This window comes from Rhinatrema bivittatum, chromosome 11, assembly GCF_901001135.1.
Source record: "Rhinatrema bivittatum chromosome 11, aRhiBiv1.1, whole genome shotgun sequence".
Lineage (NCBI taxonomy): Eukaryota > Metazoa > Chordata > Amphibia > Gymnophiona > Rhinatrematidae > Rhinatrema > Rhinatrema bivittatum.
Window position 1 is genome coordinate 46,417,437 of NC_042625.1, and position 25,819 is coordinate 46,443,255.

A 25,819-nucleotide genomic window follows, 5' to 3' on the forward strand; every position below is an offset into this window, starting at 1 on the left:
GGTCCTCCTTACATACTTTCTCCAAGCATTATTGCTTGGTTTTTGCTTATGTTTCTCTGATCCAATGCCACACGCCAATTTATTTATTCCCCGCTGCTAAATTTTACTTGATCGGGCTCTTTCCTCCCAGTTATTAGACTCGCCATTAACTATGGAATATGTTTATCATTAGTTTGTTAATTGTTCTTAATTGGTTTTTAATTTATTCTTAATTGATATTTTTTATGTACACCTGAATTCTTATTGACTGTAAAGCTTGTTGCTGATTTATTGTTTATTGTAAACCGAGGTGATGTTATTAACGTGCCGCGGTATATATATATAAAAAAAAATAAATCACGAAATAAATAAATAAATAAAGAGGCACACAAAGACGCAAGAGGACATAGATGCTAGACCCCCCTTCAAGAGTCTAGAAACATCTGGATGGGAGGACAAGGGCCTACCATTAATCTGCCTCCACAGCTTGCCAATGCTGCAACCTGCAGCTTCAGAGTGTTTAGGGCTGAGCCCTTAACCAACCGCTTCTGCAGAAATTCCAAAATCAGTGGACACTCTGAGGGTAAGAACCTCTCACCCAGCACCAGTTCTCAAATAACTCTCCAATTCCAATATGAGCCAGAGATGTAGAAAACTTTCTAGCTTGGGGCAATATGGATATCACTTCCAGCAAATAACCACGCCTCAGCAGATGAGCCCTCTCAAGGTTCAAGCTATAAGACAGAACTCATGCACAATCCTCCTTGGACTGCCTACTAGTGGTCATTGGAGGTCTGTGTACACCCTCTGGTCCTTTTCTGCGACTGTAAAACTGTGGCACCTTCACGCTGTTGAGGCTCGCCATTAGATCCAGATACAGTGACCCCATCGAGAAACTACGAACTGAAAAGTGTTGTCTGCCAACTACTCTCTTGGGTCTAAGGCCTGTATATTAAGAAAGTCGGCTCTCACAACGTCCTTCTCAGCAATGAGAGGCAGATTATGCCTGAAGATGTTGCTCTGCTCATGTCATGACAGCATCTATCTCCACTGACACCTGGATTTATGAAGATGAATGTCATCACATTATCTGACATCACCTATACTGCTCAACTTATCAACTGCTTAGTGAAACGTAGATATGCCAAGCGAACTGCATGCACTTCTAATCTACTGATAGTCCAGTGTCATTCTTTAGCATTCCACCGACCTTGTGCCATCAACTGTTGACAGTGAGGCACCCGCAATTCAGGAGGCTTGTGTCTGTTGTGAACACCAACCAGTGCGGTGTCCCCAAGGGCATGCCTTTCATGAGGTGCTCCCTTTTCAACCACCACTGCAACTTTGTGTTCACCTCCATCAGCAAGGAGAACCTTACTCTTGTGACTACTGAATCCACCGTGATAGCACTGATACCCTGAAGTGGTCAGATATGTGACCTCGCCCAGGGCACTACCTCCAACGTTGCTGCCATCGGCCTTAAGACCTGTAAATAACCACACCTTTGGACGAATGGCCAATCTCAAGAATTGCACATTAGCCTCTAACTTTTGCATACTTTGCTCTGGCAGGAACGCCCTGCCTTGCACAGTCTCAAATTCCATTATGAGGAATTCCAGGGTCTATGATGGCTATAGACTGCTTTTGGCTACGTTCACTACACAGCTCAGCTCCTGAAGGGGGAAGATCACCTTACGAGATGCCAAGTGCCTCTCTTTTGCACCCTTGGCCCATGTCAACCAGTCGTCCAGGTATGAAGAAACCAGAACACCCTCCTTGAGCAGAAACACCATCACCACCATTGATCTTGGAGAAGGTTGTGAGCACAGTAGTCAGTCTGAACAGCCAGGTTTGAAACTTATAATGCCATCCTAGAACAGTATACCGATGATCGTGTCGTATGGGGCTTTGTAGATTTGCCTCTATCAGATCGAGAGACGTGAGAAAGTCCCCTTTCTGTACTGCCATAACGACGGAGTGCAAGGTTTCCAGACTGAAGTGAGTCACATGCAAATGCCAGTTGATTCCATTCAGATACAGGAAAGGATGAAAGGAATTCTTCCTTTGTTTAAATAAAAAAAAAAATCAACAAGAACATACGAACATGCCATACTGGGTCAGACCAAAGGTCCATCAAGCCCAGCATCCTGTTTCCAACAGTGGCCAATCCAGGCCATAAGAACCGGGCAAGTACCCAAAAACTAAGTCTATTCCATGTTACTGTTGCTAATAATAGCAGTGGCTATTTTCCAAGTCAACTCAATTAATAGCAGGTAATGGACTTCTCCTCCAAGCGCTTATCCAAATCTTTTTTAAACACAGCTATACTAACTGCACAAATTCTGGCAACAAATTCCAGAGTTTAATTGTGCGTTGAGTGAAAAAGAACTTTCTCCGATTAGTTTTAAATGTGCCACACGATAACTTCATGGAGTGCCCCCTAGTCTATTATCTGAAAGAGTAAATAACCGATTCACATCTACCCGTTCTAGAACTCTCATGATTTTAAACACCTCTATCATATCCCCCCTCAGCTGTCTCTTCTCCAAGCTGAAATGTCCTAACCTCTTTAGTCTTTCCTCATAGGGGAGTCGTTCCACTCCCCTTATCATTTTGGTAGCCCTTCTCCATCGCAATTATATCTTTTTTGAAATTCGGCGACCAGAACTGTACACAGTATTCAAGGTGTGGTCTCACCATGGAGCAATACAGAGGCATGACATTTTCCGTTTTATTCACCATTCCCTTTCTAATAATTCTCAACATTGTTTGCTTTTTTTGACTGCCGCAGCAAACTGAACCAACGATTTCAATGTGTTATCCACTACGATGTCTAGATCTTTCTTGGGTTGCAGCACCTAATGTGGAACCTAACATTGTGTAACTATAGCATGGGTTATTTTTCCCTATATGCATCACCTTGCACTTATCCACATTAAATTTTATCTGCCATTTTGATGCCCAATTTTCCAGTCTCACAAGGTCTTCCTGCAATTTATCACAATTTGCTTGTGATTTAACTAATTTGAACAATTTTCTATCATCTGCAAATTTGATTACCTTACTCGTCATATTTCTTTCCAGATCATTTATAAATTTATTGATAAGTAAGGGTCCCAATACAGATCCCTGAGGCACTCTACTGCCCACTCCCTTCCACTGAGAAAATTGTCCATTTAATCCTTCCTGTTTCCTGTCTTTTAGCCAGTTTGCAATCCATGAAAGGACATCGCCACCTGTCCCATGACTTTTTACTTTTCCTAGAAGCCTCTCATGAGGAACTTTGTCAAACGCCTTCTGAAAATCCAAGTACACTACATCTACCAGTTCACCTTTATCCACATGTTTATTTACTCCTTCAAAAAAGTGAAGCAGATTTGTGAGGCAAGACTTGCCTTGGGTAAAGCCATGCTGACTTTGTTCCATTAAACCATGTCTTTCTCTATGTTCTGTGATTTTGATGTTTAGAACACTTTCCACTATTTTTCCTGGCACTGAAGTCAGGATAACCGGTCTGTAGTTTCCCGGATCGCCCCTGGAGCCCTTTTTAAATATTGGGGTTACATTAGCTATCCTCCAGTCTTCAGGTACAATGGATGATTTTAGTGATAGGTTACAAATTTTTACTAATAAGTCTGAAATTTCATTTTTGAGTTCCTTCAGAACACCGGTCCAGGTGATTTACTACTCTTCAGTTTGTCAATGAGGTCTACCACATCTTCTAGGTTCACCGTGATTTGGTTCAGTCCATCTGAATAATTACCCATTAAAACCTTCTCCAGTACGGGTACCTCCCCAACAACCTCTTCAGTGAACACCGAAGCAAAGAAATCATTTAATCTTTCCGCGATGGCCTTATCTTCTCTAAGTGTCCCTTTAACTCCTCGATCATTTAACAGTCCAAATGACTCCCTCATAGGCTTTCTGTTCTTACGTGTCCATCTGCTGAAGACAGAGAATACCGACAGGCTGATGTCAGGGTAGGGCTATAAGTCTGTGATGTCAGCAAGTCAGTTTCTCAGTTTCCATCAGCTGGTAGGAATGCATAACCCACAAGTGTGGATTGGCCTGTGATTGCAAAGGAACAGAAATTTAAGGAGCTAAAGATGTAGAAGGGAAAGGAGATAAGATTTAATATCTATCAGGCTAGAAGATATTTTCCACAGAATTTAAAAGCTCAAGGACCAGTGGTCACTATATAAAGCTGATATGAGGGAAGCTAAAAGATGAATGAGAAAGGAAAATTGGTTCTTACCTGCTAATTTTCATTCCTGTAGAACTACGGATCAGTCTAGACTGCTGGGTTTTGCTTCCCTTCCAGCAGATGGAGACAGAGAAAAACTTGAAGGGCACCCCCTCATAACCTGGTGTGCCACCTGCTTTCCTTCAGTATTACCAAAGCAGAATAAGCAGAACAATCGGTTAAAACAATGGTCAGATCAAGCAAGGACCAGAAGAAACCACAAACTATGTACAACTGAGAAAGAATCCTCTTCAGCATCACCTACAATTTGACAGGAAAAAAAAAAAAGCTGCAAATAAAAAACAAATGAGCGGACTCTCACCCCTTCCCAATGGGCGGGCATCTGGACTGATCCGTGGTACTATAGGAACGAAAATTAGCAGGTAAGAACCAATTTTCTTTTCCCTATAGTACCTGGATCAGTCCAGACTGATGGGATGTACCAAAGCTTCCCTAACTGGGGTGGGACCTGGAGAGTCCCCCTCGAATAACAATGCTTCCAAAAGGGTTGACCTCCGGAGCTTGGATGTCCAACAGATAGTGCTTGGCAAAGGTGTGCAGAGATTTCCAAGTCGCCGCTCTGCAGATTTCTTGTGGCAATACCAACTGGCTCTCCATCCAGGAAGCAGCTCGAGACCAGATTGAATGAACTTTTAAACCATCCGGAACTGGACGACCACAGCAAATATAAGCGGAAGCAATAGCCGCCTTCAACCAACAGGCAATGGTAGCTTTGAATGCCTTATGTCCCTTCTTAGCTCCATTGCACAAATCAAACAGATGATCGGAGACCCTAAAAATCATTAGTGACCTCAAGGTAACGCATTAGCACTCTGACATCTAGTCGTTTTTATTCCCTAGCGCGAGGGGTATCCCGATCTAGCTCCGGAAAAGCCGGAAGCTCCACTGACAGGTTCAAGTGGAAAGCAGAAACCACCTTCGGAAGAAAGGATGGAACCGTTCCGAGCGAGACTCTGGAATCAGAAAACCGCAGGGAAAGGGCTTGGATCTCAGAGATCCTCCTAGCCAAACAGATAGCCACTAGAAACACCGTCTTGAGGGGTTCAAAAAGAGGTTCACATAACACCCGAAGCACCAAATTTAGACTCCATGAAGGACAGATGGGACAGACCGGGGGATTCAAATATTTCACCCCTCTCAGAAAAACAGACCACATCAAGGTGTGCCGTCAGAGACCACCAATTTTGCCTCTAAGACCCCTTAAGGCTGCCACTTGAACCCAGAGAGAACTAAAGGACAACCCCTTGCTGAGACCTCTCTGCAGAAAGGAAAGGATATGCGCCACTGATGTCTGACGAGGGAGGACTCCTTGTTCACTACACCAAGAGTCAAAGACCTTCCAGACTGACATAAGTAAGAGAAGTTGAGGTCTTTCGTGCCCACAAAAGTGTGGATAAGACATCCTCAGGATAACCCTTCTTTCTCAATTGCCTCCTCTCATAAGCCAGGCCGCTAGACAGAAGTGAGCCGCCTGATCGAAAAATACCGGACCCTGGTGGAGCAGATTTGGAAGATGACAATCGCAGAGGACCTTCCAAGGCTAGGTTGACAAGATCCACAAACCACGGTCTCAGAGGCCACTCTGGAGCCACTAGAACGACCGGGCCGGGGTGAGCTTCTATCTGTTTCAGGATCTTGCCGACGAGGGGCCACGGAGGAAACATGTAGAGCAGTATGTCGTGAGGCCAAGGAAGTACTAGTGCATCTATTCCTTCTGCTCCATGCTCCCTCCGGCAACCGAAGAAGCGTGGCACCTTTGCATTCTTCCAAGTCGCCATCAAGTCTAAATGATGAGTGCCCCAACGGCGAGAGATGAGTGTCATTGTGTCCTGGGACAACGTCCACTCCCCGGAATCCAGCCATTGATGGCTGAGGAAATCTGCCTGCACATTGTCGACTCCCGCTATGTAAGAGGCCACCAGCCGTTCCAGATGATGCTCCACCCAGGCCATAAGCTTCTCCACTTCCAAGGCTACCGGACGACTCTTGGTGCCCCCTAACAGCTGATACATGCTACTGCTGTCGCATTGTCAGACAATACACATACAGCCCGATTTCGGACTAGGGGGAGAAATTGCCATAATGCCAAGCATACCGCTTTGGTTTCCAGACGATTGATGGACCACTGCGCCTCCTACCGGGACTACTGGCCCTGGGCTGACAGACTGACACACCGCCCCCCAACTGGACAGGCTGGCATCCATGCTCACGATAATCCACTGAGGTATTGTGAGGTCCATGCCTCATTTCAGGTGGCTGAGGACAAGCCACCACCCAAGACTGGACATAGCAGACTCTGTGAGTGGTAAGAGAAGGTTGATCTCTTCCGACATCGGATCCCAGCAGGAAAGCAAAGTTCTTTGCAAAGGCCTCATATGAGCAAATGCCCACGGGACCAACTCCAGAGTGGATGCCATGGACCTGTAAGTAATCCCAGACCCTGGGAACTTGCAGCGACAAGAGATGCCAAACTTGCAACATCAGCTTGGTTATCTTTTCGTCCATAAGAAAGACTCTGCCAATGCGGGTGTTGAAGTGAGTTCCCAAGAAGTCCAAGACCTGAGAGGGAACCAGATGGCTCTTGGCCTGATTGATGACCCAGCCGAGGGAGCGTAGGTGGTGTAAGATTTTGTGTATCGCCAGCCTGCAGAGGTCCTCCGACTTTGCCCGGATGAGCCAATCGTCCAGGTATGGATGTACCAGCACTCCCTCTCTCCTGAGAGCGACCACCACGACCATCACCCTGGTGAAAGTGCGAGGGGCTGTCGCCAGTCCGAACGGCAGAGTTCGAAACTGAAAATGCCTCCCAAGGACCAAGAACCGTAGATATCTCTGATGATCTTCGTGGATTCCAATGTGCAGATATGCTTCTTAAGATCGAGGGAAGCTAAGAACTCGCCCCTGCACACCACCGCAATGACTAAGTGCAGAGTTTCCATCTGAAAATGCAGTACTTTGAGAGCCTTGTTCACCTGTTTGAGGTCTAGGATCGGACGGAAAGTGCCCTCCTTTTTGGCCACCACAAAATAATTGGAGTAACGCCCGGTCCTGCATTCCCCTGGGGGAACCGGAATTATGGCCCCAAAGTCTTCCAGCCTGCTGAAGATTTGAGAAACAATCTGCTTCTTTGCTGCAGGTTCGCAGGGAGAGATCAGAAATAGGTCTCGGCGAGGCTGAGCAAATTCTATAGTGTTTAGAATCCACTGGTCCGACGTTATTTTGACCCATTACTCGTGAAAGAGGGACAGCCTTCCCCCGTTGAACGGAACAGAGGGATGGGTCGGCCTTATTTCATTGAGAGGATTTGGGTCCAGAGGAGCCCTTGCCTGTCACGGGCTGGTCTGCGCCCTCGAAAGGAATAGGACCAGGACCGAGATCTCGCTGGTGCCTGTCACTGCCCCTGGGGAGCCACCCTGGTCTGCCGAAAATGACGTTGCCCTTGGAGGTGAGAGTGGGTAGAAAGGAAACGAGCACCTTTAGGTTTATCCTCAGGGAGCTTATGCACCCTATTCTCCTCTAAAGACTATCAATTGCTCCAAATAGTCTCTGAACAGAAATTTTCCCTTAAAGGGAAGCGAGCCTAGCCGAGCCTTAGAAAAAACATCAGCCAACCAGTTACGCAACCACAGGAGCCTGCGAGCTGAAACTGCGGACACCATAGTCCTGGACGAGGTATGGAGAAGGGCATACAGAGCATCTGTGCCATATGCCACTGCGGCCTCCAAGCGCTCTGCCTGCTCAGACTCCTGAGGAGATAGATCTCTAGAACTGAGGAGCTGCTGAACCCACCTCAGGCTTGCGCGCTGCATAAGACTCCTACAACAGCAGCCCGAACCCCTAGGGCCGATACCTCGAAGATTCTTCTTGAGGTGGACCTCAAGCTTCCTGTCTTGAAGGTCTTTCAGGGCCGCTGCTCCTACGACCGGAATAGTTGTTCTTTTGGTTACGGCCGACACTGAAGCATCCACCCTAGGAACCTTTAAGATCTCCAGGAACTCCTCAGGCAGAGGATATAGCTTGTTCATCGCTTGCCCCACTCTCAGGCCTGATTCCGGGGTGTCCCACTCCTGCAGCATAGGGTGAAAAGAAAAAGTCCTAGCAGGAACACGCAATCCGGCCAGAACTGGATCCACCGTGATGAGGCCCGGGACATCCTGAGGGGGCGCAACTCATCTAGGACATGTGGAATTAATGGGTCAAGTTCGTCTCTTAGAAATAAACGAACTACCCTCGGGTCATCACCCTCCATCGTGACGGGCCGCTCTGGTTCAGCATCCTTATCAAGTTCCGAGAGGGGGAGGGGAGGCTGGGGGAGTCAGGCTGATCCTCCCGAGGTGAGGGACCGTAAATCTTACGAATTCTGGCTGCCATTTGTGGCTCCGAAGGCCTGGAGACCTTCTGGGGAGGCAGGCCTAGTAACGATCCACTGGGCATTGTGTCTCCTGCCTAGGCTCTCCTCGCCAGATGGACTTTGTGCTGCTAATGCACAAAACCTGCTGAAAAAACAGTTTGGGCCCCATAGTCCCCCCACCGGAAGAACAGACCTGTCCTCCAGAAAATCCAGACCATGAAGAGAGTCCTGAGGGCTATCAGGACTGAGATGCAGGGAAGAAAGCTGTGGCGGGAGATCCCCCCCCCCCCAAGCAGATGCAGTAGCGAGGGAATCCAAAATGGCCACCGTTCCCGCGCTCAACGGCAATGGGTCGGTCTGATGCCCCTATCTCAGCTGTCTACCCACGTCAGGAGACTTAGCCGCCGACCGTTCCACCGCCTCCGATGTTCCCTCCCCGCCGGGGAGACACTGGGAACAAAGGCCTTCCCTAGACAGCCAGGAAGCCGGCTCCCCGCAGGCCGTGCACAGAGACGTGCACGTCATGGCAGAGGCTATGCTGGCATGCTGAAACAAAAAACCAGCCCCGAAGTGAGCAGAGTCAGAAGGCCAAAGGCACGACTGGCAGAAGAGAAAAATACCACTGCGGAGTCCCCTGACAATGTCCACACGGCTCTATTTCTTTTTAAAGGGCACTTACCTGTGCAGCTGGCGCACCTGGCGAGGGACCGGACCATCTGTAATCCCCCAACCCCAGGGAGCAGGCAGGGTCTCCAACCCCAGCTCCAGAGGTACCTACAACCAGAGGGGATGGTCCCACTAGGACCTGCCAACCCCCTGGGAGGAACAGGACTCCTAGGTGACTGGATGGAAAAAAATCACTTTTCTAGTCCTGCTTGAAGCTGAGCCAAGAATATTCAATTTTTTCTTTTTTGCTAACTGTAAAAGCAGTCCAGGACCGCAGGTTCTGCACCACCTCCATCTGTTGGAGTCAGAGAAATAATGTAGGGACGCAGGTGGCACACCAGGTTATGAGGGGGTGCCCTTCAAGTTTTTCTCTCTGTCTCCATCTGCTGGAAGGGCGGCAAAACCCAGCAGTCTAGACTGATCCAGGTACGTACAGGGAAAACACTTTTGCCAAGAGGGTGCTGCATTCTTGAAACAAACTTCTAGTAGAGGATACAGGCACCAAAAACAGTGGCAGAATTCAAATGTGCATGGGATAGGCATAACGTGATCAAGTACCTGCCTTCAGCACAGTAGGCAGGTACAAAATAGGTAGACTGGGAGAAACATGTCCTTTTCTGCAGGCATCATCCATTTCTATGAAAATATTCTTACACCCTCCTCCCCAAACTTATAAAGCAAATAAGGACCAAAGCTCCAGTAGCAATTAACTAGACTTCATGAAGATGGAGTGGCCAACATATCTGAATAAAAACCAAACACAAACCCTCCCTCACCCATTTCATATTCTGCATTCTATCACATCACTCACTTTCCGCATTTAGAAATCGAATTGCCAAAAGTTCAGGTTTTGGAGCTTCATCTGCGTAGTCAGCATATGTGTTCCACACCCATGCCCGGTCACTCCCAGCATTCGGTTTCAGCTCCATTAGAGGAGTAACTGGGACAGAGAAATCACATTTTTAAAAATGGAATATTGTGGAGCATTATACAAAGAAACATCTTATCCCTGGTTGGCACTATAATAGGAGTGATATGAAGCTCATCTCTCATTTTGTCAATGATATAGATTCCCACACTCTAATTATAAATGTATGCAATGATTTTTGCCATAAACGTCCAAAAAATTCATTTATCAAAAACTGATGTTTTTCAGTTTGAGGAAAAAATTTTGAAACTTTCAAATATTCAAAAAAACAGAAAAAGCAAACACATTGGCAACAAATGATCAGAAGAACCATTAAGAGTAAAGATGTAGCAAAACATCAATTTAAAAAAAAAAAAAAAAAAAAAGTGAGAATTCAGGGCTTTGGAGAACAGAGACTGCCCTGGTCACCATTTTATTAGAACATAAGTTATACTGTACTGGGTTGGATCAAGCATACTGTCTCCAGTGGCCAATCCAAGTCACAAGTTTCATACTCTATCATGTTAAAGACTTGTCAAACAAAGCAGTAAAAAAATTAAAATACCAGAGATCACTCAAAATAGAGGGAGAACATTTTTCTTTCAGTTATTATAACCATGGTACTGTTAGAAGGGAAATTTTAAAAATACCAATGGTTTTTCCAACAATGCACACTCCCATATGAACAGTAGATATAGAAGAGTCTATGTTTTTATCTCAAATAGTGCCTGGACTTTTACAATAATCAATTTTACAAGTGCACAATCTGACAAGAATGTGGAAAAAGTGCAACAGGAACACCAAAATACAGGTCATTCACAAATATTACAGTTCTCATGGGATTTGTTTCAGCACCTCAGCAAAACTAAACAAATACCTGAATTACATAGGAGTCCTAGTAAAGGGCCTACAGAAATACATTGCACATGCACATTTGCTACAGCAAGTGTGGGATACAAAAGCTCTATTGATCATTTCAGCCATCAACAATATGTAACTGGAGATTGAGAATGGCCCACTGGATGCTACCAAACTCCATTTCCAACTTACACAAAAGGAAATGTTTGTATATTACTGTAAATGCATTATAAACTAGAAAAGGCAGGCTATAAAAATCCTTATAAGCTATAATTGAAAGCTTCTGGCCCCAAGGTTGTTTTTCAGTGGCTAAATTACTGAAGGCAATATTAATTAATGTGAGCTTCCAGCAGCTCTACCTGTGCACACATACTTCTAGCCGACATTTAGGGGGAAAAAAAAAAAAAAAGGATTATAAAAACTACATACCATAATGATTTGCACAGATTTTGAGAGTTTTATCTCTCCTCATAAGGAGGCGGATAGTTCCCTTCTCTTTATGTTTCAACAGCTTCACATCACCTGTTCCTCGTTCTTTCCACTCCGGAGGGTCATTTTCTGAAGCAAATCGGAATAGTTTTGCTCGCCTTCAAGAAAGAAAAGAATCTGTATAATCTAAACGAAAGCACATATCTGTTGACTTTTCCTATAGAAGATACTTTTTGCCTTGGTAGTTCTCCCCTCCTTTGGACTTTCAACTCAGTCTTTACTGGAGCTAAGATACCAGGAGCCTTTTTTTTTTTTTTTTGCAAACAGTATTTTGTGTTATTTACATTCCCTGTATGTTGCCGGATCAGTCCAAACTCCTGGGTTCTGTCCACTCACCAGCAGATGGTGGCAGAAAACGTTCCAAACTGACTCCACCCCTTCTGTGAGGTGCACCTACAGTACATCAGTATTTTTCTGCCTCCAGCAGATGGTGGAGGTGCAAAACCTACAGTCTGGTTCTTAGTTAGTTAGTTTTAAAGAATTTAATAGTTTTTCTTGTAAAAATTTTACTTTACTTTTACTATTCTTTAAGTTTGCTTTAGTTTATAAAAAAAACAAAACAAAACACCAACACCAACTTTTTTTTTTTTTATTGAGGAAGAGTAAGCGGAGTCTAGCCTCCCAGGGGGTTGGCAGGTCCTGAGGGGACCATCCTTCCTAGTATTTGAGGCTCTTGGCTTTAGGGGTTGAGAACCTTTGGCCTCAATGTGCTGCAGCATTTGGGGTGATACCAGGGAGTCCGGTTCACTCACCCCGCAGAACAGAGGACTCAGCTTCTTCTCAGGTCATATTAAAATTTTTTTTTTTTAATTTGAATTTAATTTAAATAATTTTTTCAGTCTTTTGCTTATCTGTTCGGACTCAGTTGTCCTTTTCGCTGTTTTGGGCAGTCGGCAGGCTCTTTTTATTTTAGTTTTGTTTTCTCCTCAGCCGGCTTGTTTTTTTCAGAAGGCTGCGCTATCCGGCCTGCCGCACATGTGGAGACGCAAGGGCGAGAGTATCTCGCAATGGCCTATGTTCCTCTTGCCCTGGGGAGGGGATATGGATGGATTTTCGGGGACAGCTGGGCTTACCATTTCTTCGTCTCTCCGTCACTCTGCCAGACTGGGACGCCCGCGTCTTTCTGCCTCAATGGAGGCTATTTCAGATTCTCTTCACGCTGCTACTCTTGCTCTGGGGGGGGGGGGGGGGGGGCACTTTCTCCTCCTCCTCAGCAAGTACCCTCCGAGGGAGGTGATTTCTCATGCTGGTGAGGAGAGTCCTGAGGGGACTTCAGACTCCTCTTCTTCATTTTCTTCAGACTGTATGTTTTTGCATAAAGCTTAAAAGGCCAGAAAGTCCTCTAAAAAGAATCCTGAAGGGACCTCTTTCTGTACCGCTGTCTAGTAAAGCAGCTTCCAAAAGGAACAAATCCTCACGGGGGATGGATGTTCCTAAAACTAAATGCTCTCTTAGGACTCCTTTATCTCAGTCCTTACCTGACTTCTACTGATACCTCAGAGTCTGACCAGGGTGACCCAAGTGATATTCCTCCTCCAGATCCTGTTCAGGATCCCTTACCCTCAAGTTCCCCATGTGGTCGAGGGCGATGATCCTCATTTTTAGGAAAGATGAGCTTATTCCTCTAATTCCCACTATCTTTGAGGAGTTGGGAATTGATTCCCTGCCAGAAGATTCTTGTATGGGTTCAATTGACCCGGTTATGGTTGGTCTTCGTGGTCCAGCTCGGTCTTTTCCTTTTCATCTTTCAGTCACAGACCTATTATTTTGTGAATGGGATACTCCTGCCTTGGGTTTGAAGGTCAGCAAGGCCATGGATAAGCTATATCCTCTGCCTGAGGATGCTTTGGACCATTTAAGAATTCCTAAGGTTGATGCAGCAGCCTCTGTGGTTACCAGAAAGACTACTATTCCGGTAACAGGTATGATAGCTCTCAAAAGATCTTCAGGATCGTAAGCTGGAGGTTCAACTAAAAAAAGATTTTTGAACTTTTGGCTCTTGGTGTCCGAGCTGCTATGTGCAGCAGTTTTGCCTTAAGAGCAGGGCTTCGCTGGGTTCAGCTCCTGCAGAATAATTCTTCTCTTTCTGAGTCTGAAGTTATTCAAGCGGGGCATTTGGAAGCCGCTGTTGCCCTTTATGATTTGTTACGTACCTCAGCCAGATCGATGGTTTCAGCTGCCTCTGTCCGCAGACTTCTCTGGTTAAGACACTGGTCTGCAGATGTCTCTTCCAAAGCTCAATTGGGATCTTTACCTTTTAAGGGTAAACTTCTCTTTGGGAAAGATCTTGAAGACTTGATTCATTCCTTATGAGAAAATAAGGTTCATCGTCTGCATGAGGATAGGCCCAAGACAAGGGGATCGTTACCTTCCAGATCCCGTTTCCGAGGAAACCACAGGTTTCGCTCCTCCCGCTCTTCAGGTTCTTCTTTTTGGCAATAGCCAGCTAGACAACAATCTTGGACTCAGTCCTTTCAAGGACGTCATTATGGGAGACCTGGTCCCTCCAAATCCTCTGGTGGGGCGAAAGCTTCTTAATGAGATGAGGCTGGTCCGTTCCTCGTTTCTGGTAGTGGGAAACAGATTGTCTCTCCATTTCGAGGAGTGGGACAAAATAACCAGATCAGTGGGTCCTTACTGTGATAAAACAAGGCTATGCCTTAGCTTTTGAATGGCGCCCTCACGACCATTTTCTCGTCTACTGCGTCGTACCCAAAAAAAGATGGCACATTTCGTCCCATTCTGGACCTAAAAAGAGTCAAATCGATGTCTGTGAATTCCAAGGTTTTGCATGGAAACCTTAAGAGCGGTCCTGGCATCCGTTCACAAAGGCAAGTTCCTAGCTTCCTTGGACCTGACCGAGACGTTATCTTCACATAGGAATTTGGTCCGACCATCAGTTCATGCGGTTCTCGATTCTGGGGGACCACTTCCAATTTTGTGCTCTTCCATTCGGTCTCGCCACGGCGCCCAGGACCTTTACCAAAATAATGGTTGTAGTAGCCGCACAGCTCCGAAGAGAGGGATTCTTTGTTCATCCCTACCTAGACGATTAGCTCATTCGAGCGAAGTCGAAACAGCTGTGTCTCTTGGCTGTGTCTCGAGTTCTTTAGCTTCTGCAGTCATTGGGCTGGGTTATCAACCCGAAGACCCATTTAGTATCATCCCAGTCCTTGGAGTTTCTGGGAGCACTGTTCGACAACCGGCTAGGGAAAGTTTCTCTCATGAAAGAACGGATCATCAAACTACAGTGTCAGATTAGAGTCTTGTTGTCCAAGTCTCCTCCCAAAGTCTGGCATTATCTACAGGTTCTAGGCTCCATGGCTTCCACTTTGGACTTAGTTCCGTGGGCTTTTGCTCATTTGAGACCACTTCAGTCAGCATTGCTCTCCTGCTGGAATCCGGTGTCAGAAAAATTTCATCTTCCCCTTCCTCTTACAGACTCTGCTCGTTCCAGTCTTGATTGGTGGCTCCTATGGCAGAATTTGCGTCGTGGAGTAGACAGAGGTTCCAGTTTGGACAGTAGTTACGATGGATGCCAGTCTGTCCGGCTGGGGGGCTGTTTGTCTCGACAAGTCTGTTCAGGGCCAATGGTCACCAGAGAAATCTCATTGGTCAATCGTTTGGAGACCAGAGCGGTGAGGCTAGCCTTACAGGCCTTTCTACCGCTTCTTCAGGGGAAGTCAAGTCAGAATCCTTTCCGACAATGCGACGACAGTGGCTTATATCAACCCCCAAGGGGGAACCAAGAGCCAACTGGTCGTGTTCGTGGCTCAGCTGTTGATAGTATGGGCGGAACATCATCTCCTTCGCATTGCAGAGTCTCACATCGCCGGGCTTGACAACGTGCAAGCAGACTTTCTCAGTTCCCATCACCTAGATTCCGGGGAGTGGGAACTTTTCGAGTAGGTGTTTCATCTCATATGTGATGGCACCTGATGGCAACGTTCCGGAATTCCAAGGCTCCACGTTTCTTCAGTTGACGTCGGAAGCCAGGGGCAGGAGGAGTAGATGCCTTGGTTCTTCCCTGGCCAATGAACATTCTGCTTTATGTGTTTCCTCCCTGGCCTCTAATCAGCAAGATTCTTCGGCGCATAGAATCTCATCCATTGGAGGTGATTCTGGTAACCCTGGAGTGGCTGAGGTGTTCTTGGTTTGCAGACCTTGTCAACCTCATAGTGGACGGTCCGCTTCACTTTCGGGACCTTCCGAATCTTCTCTGCCAAGGTCCTGTTTCCGCCCCAGAGGAATCTTCTGAATCAGACTCCTGCGGCACCCCCCGTGGGAGCCGCTTCCCCCGGGACGGCTCCTGGGCGATCTCTGCAGCTTTCCTAGCTTTTCTCTTCCTTGGTGGGGCCTTGTGAGAACTCTCACCAGAGACTCCCCCCCCGTCTGCGCTTGCTGCGCTTGTATCTGAGCACTTTGCGCAGCAAAAGCGCAAAATCCTCAGAAAAGGAGCCTGAATCCGAAGAATCGCCAACGGAATCCCCCCGGGACCGAAGCCCCTCCGATCCGATGTCTCCCGCCGTGCCCTGCTGCGGGGAAAGCGCGGGAGGCAACGCCAAAGCCCCCACTGTCTCCCGCGCGATTTCATGGCCACCACTCCCGCACTAAGTGGGAACAGGTCCTGGGGCCTATCCGACGAGCCCCCACCTCGCGGCGGCGATCGAGCGACCCTGGCGCAAGTCCCCCGAGGTGCCCCGGACGACCCCTCATCTCCCGGGATGCAGGCCGAGCAGAGGCCCTCCCGAGACAGGCGTGCGCCGAGCCGCAGGCCCTACACGACGCACCATGCGGCATGCCGGCGATCGCGGGAAACAACCAAAAAACGGAGAGACGCGCCCAGAAATTAAATTAATCAAATTAAATTAATCCGGCGACCTCGCCCCTGCTGGCGGCGCCCCCCCCCCCCCCTGCGAGGAACGGAGCGGCAACGCAAGGCAACGGAGAGCCGGCAAAACAAAAGCAGCAAACTTTTATTTATTTTTTTTTTACTAGCTTGTCGCTGTCCCTGGTTCTGGAGCCCTTTTCCTGCAGGGGTGAGTGAACCGGGCTCCCCGGTGTCACCCCTGCCGCTGCCACTAGCGAAGCCGGGTCCTCGACCCTAGCAGCGGCCTCGACCAGGGGGGGATGGTCCCCTCAGAACCTCACAACCCCCCTGGGAGGCAGGGCGGCCGGGACTTCCCTTCAAAATAAACCCAATTTGGAAAAAAAAACTACAAACTAGGCTTACCTAAAACTGATAACACAAACACCAACCCTGACTAACTACCAGAATCAGGTCAGGCAGGGCTGTGACTGCACCTGCACCATCTACTGGAGACAGAGTAAGACTGAGGGGCTGTGACTGGCACAGGGTCATATATGGCTCAACCCGACAAGTTTTGATCTGTCTTCATCTACTGGTGCGGAGTCACAACCCAGGTGTCCTGGACTGATCCTGGTACGTACAGGGAAAGGGCTTATCCTGCAGCTCTCTCAGGGAACAGGTGGCAGCTCTAGGTTGCTTCCGTGGGAAGATAAAAGGAGTCACCCTGGCCTCTCATCCTGATGTAGCCCATTTCGGGGCGCAAAACACTTGCGTCCTTTCAAAAATCCTTGCCCTTCATGGAGTTTAAATTTGGTTCTTAAAGCTCTTTGTGCCACACCCTTTGAGCATCTGAAGAGGGCTACTCTTAAAGATCTTACGTTAAAGGTGATTTTTCTGGTGGCTATTTCTTCAGCCCATAGGATTTCTGAGCTTCAGGCTTTATCTTATAGAGAACCATTTTTAAGAATTACAGATTCTAGAGTTTCTTTGAGGACTGTTCCACCCTGTCTTCCAAAGGTGATTTCTTCTTTTCACTTGAATCAGTCGATTGATCTGCCATCTTTTTCTGATTCACAGCCTTCAGATCCTCAGTCTAGAGATTTGAGAAAGCTAGATATGCGGGGGTCTCTATTGCATTATCTCGAGGTCACTAGTAGTTTCCGCATGTGAGACCATCTTTTTGTGCTCCGGAGCGGTCCCAAGAGAGGGCACAAAGCATCTAGGGCTACTAAAGCCAGATGGCTAAAAAAAGCTATTAGTTCGGCATACTTACTTCATGGGTCGGTTGTTTCCGTCCGGTCTTCGTGTTCACTCTACTCTGTCTCAAGCAACTTCCTGGGCGGAGTGTCAGCAAGTATCTCTGCATGAGATTTGTAGGGCAGCGACTTTGAAGTCTTTACATACTTTTGCTAGACATTACTGCCTGGATGTTCAGGAGTTTCGGTGATTCGAGGGGGACTTTCAGGGTCCCACCCTATGTAAAGGAGCTCTGGTACATCCCAGGAGTCTGGACTGATCTGGGTACATACAGGGAAAGGAAAATTGGTTCTTACTTGCTAATTTTCGTTCCTGTAGTACCACGGATCAGTCCAGAGTACAATCCATTTCAGTTAGGAGATAAAGGAGAGTCCACTCGTTCTTATTTACTTTGCAGATAAGTATTTTTTTTCTTATATAATGTTTATATGTTTGGTGTTCTGCTGCCGTTTGGGTCAGTGAGCCTGGTTCTTATGGAACGTTCTCCCAGTTTTTTGCAGTTAGCTGCTTAGTTGGGTTTTTTAGTTTTTCTGCTTTGATACATTTAAATACTGATGTGCTGTAGGTGCACCTCACTGAAGGGGCGGAGTCAGTTTGGAACTTTTTCTGCCTCCATCTGCTGTTGAGTGGACAGAACCCAGGAGTCTGGACTGATCCGTGGTACAAAGGAACGAAAACTAGCAGGTAAGAACAGATTTTCCTTCAACAACACTCAAATGAACACAGACATCTTGTACTGTTTAATAAAAAGCACAAACTTAACAAAGCAGAGTTAATCCCAAACCACCCCCAAAGTCAGAACAGCTTGGTTAATACTACACAGCTAAAAGCCAGATGAGAAAAGGATAGTAATGCATGCTTGACATCTGTCACATGACCACCTATTTAAACCTATTTTCCTAGATCAGTATTTTGTTAACCTTCCTTGGATTTCTACCTTACCCAAGGAGCTCACATCCTTTTAAATTTCAAAAAAGAATGATTCTTTAGAGCAGTTAACTTCTGCAGATTATACAAAATATCTAAATGTTTAACATAATCAACCAAGCTTGGAATATTGTTAGATTTCCATATAGACCAGCCAAATCACATCTTGCTGTCAAGATCTGCTGAGCCAGAGACCAATGGAAGCCCTATCGGACATCAGGTATATTTAGAAGAGTGTACCTAGGGGGAAGTTCTAAGATCAAAATTAGTAGCTTCACTAAGGAATGAGAAAAGCCTCTCTCAGAACTGGCTAACAACCAGACAAGCCCACCACAGATGAACTTTATCCCCCCCCCGCAACCTTTCCAGCATTTATCCGAGATCTGAGAATATGCACAGGAGTTAGATACCAATATAACAATAACATAACTATTTTCATTAATGCTGGAAGAGACTGAATGGAGAAATTACTTACCTGAATTTCATTTTCCTTAGTGTAGATAGATGGACTCAGGACCAATGGGTATAGTGTGCTCCTGAAAGTAGTTGGAGACGGATCAGATTTCAATCTGAAGTAAGCCCTAGTACATATACCCCTGCAGAACGCCATGCTCTTCAGTATTCTCTTCGAAAATCAATTGTGGATATGTGTGTGACTGAATAACTTGATGAACTTGGTTAACTTTGATTAACTTGAACTGGTTGATGTGATTATAGCTGGAGACCGCCAGTGCACTCAACCGAGAAACGCCGACACTCGGTAGGTGTGGGTGTCCTAATTAGAGGGAAGCTTGGCTTACCCGTGTTTGTCTTGTTCTCGGGGATTGTCCCCCGAGGTTTCCGTGATTGTCGGCAGCCGTGAGCGGGATGCTGAGTCCATCTGTCTACACTAAGGAAAACAAAATTATCAGGTAAGTAATTTCTCCATTTCCTAGCATGTAGCAGATGGACTCAGGACCAATGGGATGTACAAAAGCTACTCCCGAACCGGGTGGGAGGCTGCCCATAGCCCACTCAGAACTGCCCTTGCGAATGCTGTGTCCTCCCAAGCTTGAACATCCAGGCAGTAGAACCTAGAAAAAATGTGGATGGAGGACCATGTTGCCACCCCACAGATCTCAGCGGGTGACATCCACTTGGTTTCTGCCCAGGACACTGCCTGGGCTCTAGTGGAATGGGCCTTGACTTGTAGAGGTGGCGGCTTGCCTGCCTCTACGTAGGCCGCCTTGATTACTTCTTTGATCCAGTGGGGAATGGCTGCCCGCGAGGCCGCTTACCTTTGCTTCTTCCCGCTGTGAAGGACGAATAGGTGGTCCATCTTTCGTACGGATTCAGTCCTTTCCAGGTATCGGACTACGGAGTCTGCTGACGTTCAGGTGGCGAGATTCTTCAGAGTCCTTATGCTCGTCTGGCGATGGCAGCGAGATGGTTTGGTTTAGATGGAAGTGAGAAACCACTTTTGGGAGGAAAGAGGGGACCATGCATAGCTGTATGGATCCCGGTGTGAACCTGAGGAATGCTTCGACAGGACAGTGCTTGAAGCTCAGAGATGAGACGGGCCGAAAAGACTGCCACTAGAAATGCAGTCTTCAATGTCAGTAGTCTGAGGGATAGACTGCGGATAGGTCTGAAGGAGGCTCCCGCTAGGAAGTCTAGGACTAGATTGAGATTCCAGAGGCACCGGCCACTTCAGGGGTGGTCGGATCTGTTTGACCCCTTTCAGGAAGTGGGAGACGTCCGGTGAGAGGCTAGGCTGCCGCCCTCCACCTTGGCTCTGTAGCATTCCAACGCGGCCACCTGCACCTTGATGGAGTTGAGAGACAACCCCTTCTGTAAGCCGTTCTGCAGGAATTCCAGAATCGTGGGAATTTTGACTGTCTGTGGGAGGATGTCGCAGTCTTCACACCAGGCTTCGAATATTCTTCATATCTTTATGTATGTTAGAGATGTGGAAAACTTGCGTGCTTTGAGCAGGGTGTCAATCACCTCCCCCGAGTACCCGCTCTTCTTCAGGAGAGTCCTCTCAATGGCCAGACTGTAAGAGAGAATAGAGTTGGGTCTTCGTGGAGTATCGGGCCTTGTTGGAGCAGATCCCCGTGCGGAGGTAGAGGGCTCCCTGTCAGTAGTCTTCGCACGTCTGTGTACCACGGCCTTCTTGGCCAGTCCAGGGCCACTAGAAGTACTGGTCCCTTGTGGTGTTCTTTCTTGCGGATGATCCCACCCAGTAGCAACCACGGAGGGAAGGCGTTTAGCAGGATTTCCTGTGGCCAGGCCTGGACGAGGGCATCGATCTCTTGGGATTGTAGTCCCGTCTGTGATTGAAGAAGTTGGGAACTTGTGTGTTGGACTGGGTTGCCAGGAGGTCCATGACTGGTGTTCCCCAGCGGTTTACTATCAACTGGAAGGCTATGGACAACACCCTCCATTCCCCTGGGTCTAGACTTTCTCTGCTGAGGTAGTCCGCAGTGACGTTGTCTTTTCCTGCAATGTGGGCGGCTGAGATCCCTCATAGGTTTGATTCCGCCCACGCCATTAGCGGGTCTATTTCCAGGGACACCTGTTGGCTCCTGGTTCATCCCTGGTGGTTGATGTAGGCCACTGTTGGGGCGTTGTCAGACAGGACTGACAGATTCGCCCCGGAGTCTGTGACTGAACCGTAGGCAGGCTAGCCTGACTGCTCGTGCTTCCAGTCGGTTGATGTTCCATCCAGACTCTTCCTTGTCCCATTGCCCCTGGGAGGTCAGTTCCTGGCAGTGGGCTCCCCACCCTCGTAGGCTCGCATCCGTGATGAGAAGGATCCAGGGCGGCAGGGATAGCCTTACTCCCTTGCTCACATGGTCTTCTTGTAGCCACCAATGTAGCTGAGTTCGAACTTCCTCCGGGAGCTGGAGGCGTACGGAGTAGTTCTGGGACATCGGATTCCATCAGTAGGGAACGCAAGTGAACTCTTGCCCATGGAATCCCTTCCAGTGTGGATGACATAAGGCTGAGGACTTGAAGGTAGTCCCACACCTTGGGGCAAAGACTGCTTAACAGGTTTCGCAATTGGTCTTGTCTGGTGTTGAACCGGACTCCCAGGTATTCCAGAGATTGGGAGGGCTGCAGACAGCTCTTGTTCATGTTGACCACCCACCCAAGGTTCTCCAATAGAGTTTGGACTCTGGTGGTCGCCTGATGACTTTCCTCTGGGGATTTTGCCCTGATCAGCCAATCGTCCAGATATGGGTGTACGAGGATTCCTTCATTCCTCAGTGTCGCCGCCACTACCACCATGATTTTGGTGAATGTTCGGGACGCTGTGGCTAGCCCGAAGGGTAGTGCAGGTCAAGGATTGCGAAGCGTAGAAAACGCTGATGCTCATGGTGGACCGGGATGTGCAGGGTAGGTTTGACAGATCCAAGAATGTGAGGAATTCTCCCAGCTATATCGCTCTTATGACAGAGTGTAGGGTTTCCATGCGGAAGCGAGGAACCCTCAGGTGGCAGTTGACAGACTCGAGGTCCAGGATGGGTCGGAACGTACCCTCTTTTTTGGGAACGATAAAATAGATGGAATAGTGCCCAGTATTTTGTTGTTGCGTGGGCACCGGCGTTATGGCCTTTAAGGCAAGCAATTGTCAGCGTGGTTTCCACTGTCATCCTCTTGGAGGGGTCGTGGCAGGGAGATTTCACAAATTTGTTCGGAGGGATGTTGTGGAAGTCCAGATAATATCCCTCTCAAATGATGGCTAGGATCCACTTGTCCGAAGTTCTCGACCCATCTTTGGTAGAATAGAGCAAACCTGTCCCCTATGGCTTCTTCCTGTGGATGGGTCGGCTGATTTTTATTGCAGGGTGCGGCTGGGGCCTGGACCAGAGCCGCCTCCCCTTTTGTTGAGCTTGTTCCGAAAGAACTGGCCCCTGGCTGCGGGGCAAGATGTTTGATATGTACTTTTGTACGGTTTGAAGCGCTGTAATCCCCTGCCCTTAGATGTGCGGGTAGAGGAGCGCTGGCTTCTCTTGTTCTTGACCTCTGGTAGCCGCGGTAGTGGGGATTCGCCCCATTTGTCAGCTAACTTCTCCAGTTCGCTTCTGAACAGGAGGGTTCCCTTAAAAGGTATTCTCATGAGTTTCGTCTTAGACGTCGCGTCGGCTGACCAGCTTCGGAGCCAGTGTTGTCTTCTGGCAGACACAATAGACGAAACGCCTGGCTGCGGTGCGTACCAGGTCGGAGTTCGCATCTGTGAGGCATGATACTGCTGGTTCTAGTGCTTCGATGGGCGTGGTGGTGTTCCTGGTGTTAGATAAGCAGGCGTGTGTCACCACGGTACAGCAGGCCGCGATCTGTAGTGACATAGCTTAAACGAATGACTGACTGAGGATGGATTCTAGACGTCTGTCCTGAGCATCCTTGAGTGCCGCTCCTCCCTTGACTGGGATGGTAGTGTGCTTTGAGACCATGGCATCCACTTTGGGGAATGCCGGGAGAACTTTGGCAGCGGGGTCCAAGGGGTACATGGCTGCCATGGTCCGTCCCCCTTTGAAAGTGGCCTCCGGAGACTCCCATTCTAGGTCAATCAACTGTTGGACGACTTGCAGCAACGGGAAATGGCAGGAGGCCTGACAGAGTCCCTCGAGGAGGGGGTTCGTCTTCGGTTCCCCTGAGGCACTTGTGCCTGGGATAGCGAACTCTTTCAAGCTGTGTGCCACAAGGTCTGAAAGCTCGTCTTTGGCTAAGAACCGCCTCATGGTTCGGTAAGGTTCCATTCCTGGAGGGATTTCTCCTTCCTCCAGGGAGTCTTGATCCTCGTCAGAGGTGTCCATATCCCCCATGTTGGGGCTTTTGGGCGGGAGAGGCACTTCTCTGGGTTTAGAGGGTCCCAGCCTGTTAGGGTCCTCTGGAGAAGGCTGTGGTTGTGTCATCGGAGCCGCCGGTTGCATGTGGACAAAGGTATTTAGGCCTTTGAAGAATTCTACCCAGAAAAAAAGATGCTGGGTCTAAATTGAGAGGCACTGCATCCCCGGGGAGCCCTGTTTGGAGGAGGCTCCCGCTAGGAGTAGCGAGGTCCGGTGAACTGTTGGTGGATCTGGATCCTAGTTCCGGCTGGGGAGTGCCTTGATATGGTTCACCCAGATTCTTCTCGCACTGTAGGCACAGGGCCGTGGCCTCTTCATGCTGCGCAGCTCTAATGTGGCATGCTGGGCAGAGGATCTGAGCCTTAAGCTTCTTGTCCGGTGGTGCCATGGTTTGTGCGCGTAGTATTGCTAAAACCTTCAATTTGTGCGTTCAAATCTATGCCGGGAGGCTTAGTTATGTGCAAATGTTGTGCGTGTAGGTCGAATGCGCGATGAATAAGCTGTGCGCCCAGGTTTTCTTATGCGCCCGGCACAGTAAGTGTGTGGCTGTGCGCCCGGCGCCCTCGTGCACACAAGTGATTTTGTGCGCTCGGCTCGCCTCTGTGCGCACAGATCGAATCAGCGGACAGGGCGGCAATAAAGGGAAAATGGCGACAGCGACCACCTCAGAGGGTCTCCACGTGGGAGGACTCTTGTATCGGACCGGGGTCTAGCCTGGATAGGGCTGATCAACCCGGTGGCATTGATGCCGGCTGGCAATCTGTGCGGCTCTTCGAGCCTTGGAGACTGGAGACTTTTAGGACGTTTTCTACCTTACCTTTTCTCGGAGTCTCCCGGTCTCGTTCCGGGCAGTCTCCGGCTGCGGGGGGAGAAGGAAAAGTACCTTCACCGCTGCGCTCGAAGTTGCACCCGCTGCCTCTCAGCCGCGCCCAATGTTGGGAGCTAAGTCCATGCCAGGAACCAGCTGTCTGAAGGAGGCCTACCTCTGAGGGATCGCAGAAATCACCTCAGGAATTCTCAACTGGGGGAGGGACCTGTAGGTATCACCGCAGGAGAGTGGGGATTGTCTGTAGAGGTAAGATTTCTTGTTTTGGATTTCTTTGGTTAGAATATTCTTAACGCTGTGCAAGCGTGTATAGAGTCCCGAACTGCTATGGAGATGGAAATTCTGAAGAGCATGGCGTCCTGCAGGGGTATATGTACTAGGGCTGACGTCAGATTGAAATCTGGTCTCCAACTGCTATCAGGAGCACACTATACCCATTGATCCTGAGTCCATCTGCTACACGCTAGGAAATTTCTATTTGTATATAAGAAAACAAGATCCCACTCATTTTCAGGTGTATCACTCAAATCCTTTCCCCAAGCTTTCATATATGTAAACAGAGAACTAGGTTCCCTATTAAGTAGCTTAAAAAGCTTAGAAATAACTCTTTTAATTTTATTGGCATTGTCACACGCTCTCAATGTGTGTTCTCCCCAACAGAAGATTCAAGCAAGTTTGCTTACCGTAAACTGTGTTTCCGTAGATAGCAGGATGAATTAGCCATGCTGTCATGGGAACTGTCCATCAGGGCCCAGGAGGTGGAGCTTGTTAAGCAGAGGTCAGAGTTTTGGTTCCTCTGGGGCTGCGCGTGCTTACTATCAGTTCCTTCCAACAAAGAAGTTCGCCGAGCATCCACTAAAATTCAAGCTGCTTCTATATTTGGTCCTCATATAAGGAAATCTCTACCTTCTTCACTGAGAACTGACCCCTCTACATCTTCCTTCAGAAAAAGCCTTAAACTTGGCTTTTTTTGAAAGCTTTCCCCTCACAAATTTAAATTTTTAACATCCCCATTCTACAATTTCCTTTTTCTTTAGGTACATAGACTTATCGAACAATTGGTTCTCTTGTTTATATAGGTTTGGGTTTTTTAAAATTTATTATTGATTTTAACTTTATATTGTTTAATTTTATATAGTAAGTGTAACTGTTTTATTGTATTCTGTCTTCGTAGTTTACTTGGAGACAATTCTGTTATGTGTAAACAGATGTGAAATTTTGAATAGAATGTCTGTATAGAAAAACAAACAAATAAATAACAGATTCTCCTCAGTCTGTAATTAAGCATAGGGATATGCATATAAGAGAAATGGACGACTAACAGGGAGGAGGGCAGGTCAGCATGGCTAATTCATCCTGCTATCTACAGAAACATCATTTACAGTAAGCAAACTTGCTTTTCCCCCGTTGATAGCAGGGCTGAATTAGCCGTGCGAGTCCAAAGCTCCCTATCACGCTATCGTATTTGAGGTTACCGATAAGGTTGAAAAGAACGATATGGCCGTCTAGCAAAGGGTTGGCGGCGATTGTTGCCAAAGTATCAGCGTGAAGAGGTAAATGGCGACGGGGGTCATTAACGACTGTACCGCTATAGCCTGCTCCTTCAGTTGGGCAACAGTAGTTTGGAATCATTCGCCAAAGAGGTTGCCC

The 25,819-nt window shown here is 47.8% G+C and overlaps 1 protein-coding gene across 1 annotated transcript in view; it reads right to left on the reverse strand.

Moving 5' to 3' along the window:
* Positions 1–25,819, reverse strand: part of RANBP1 (RAN binding protein 1) — a 51,792-nt gene that overhangs the window by 18,807 nt on the left and 7,166 nt on the right. The window contains exons 4-5 of the mRNA XM_029620053.1: positions 11,455–11,612; positions 10,072–10,200 (exon numbers count right to left, since the gene is read on the reverse strand). Coding sequence (XP_029475913.1) covers positions 10,072–10,200; positions 11,455–11,612 — 287 coding nt within the window. The remainder of the gene's footprint in view (positions 1–10,071; positions 10,201–11,454; positions 11,613–25,819) is intronic.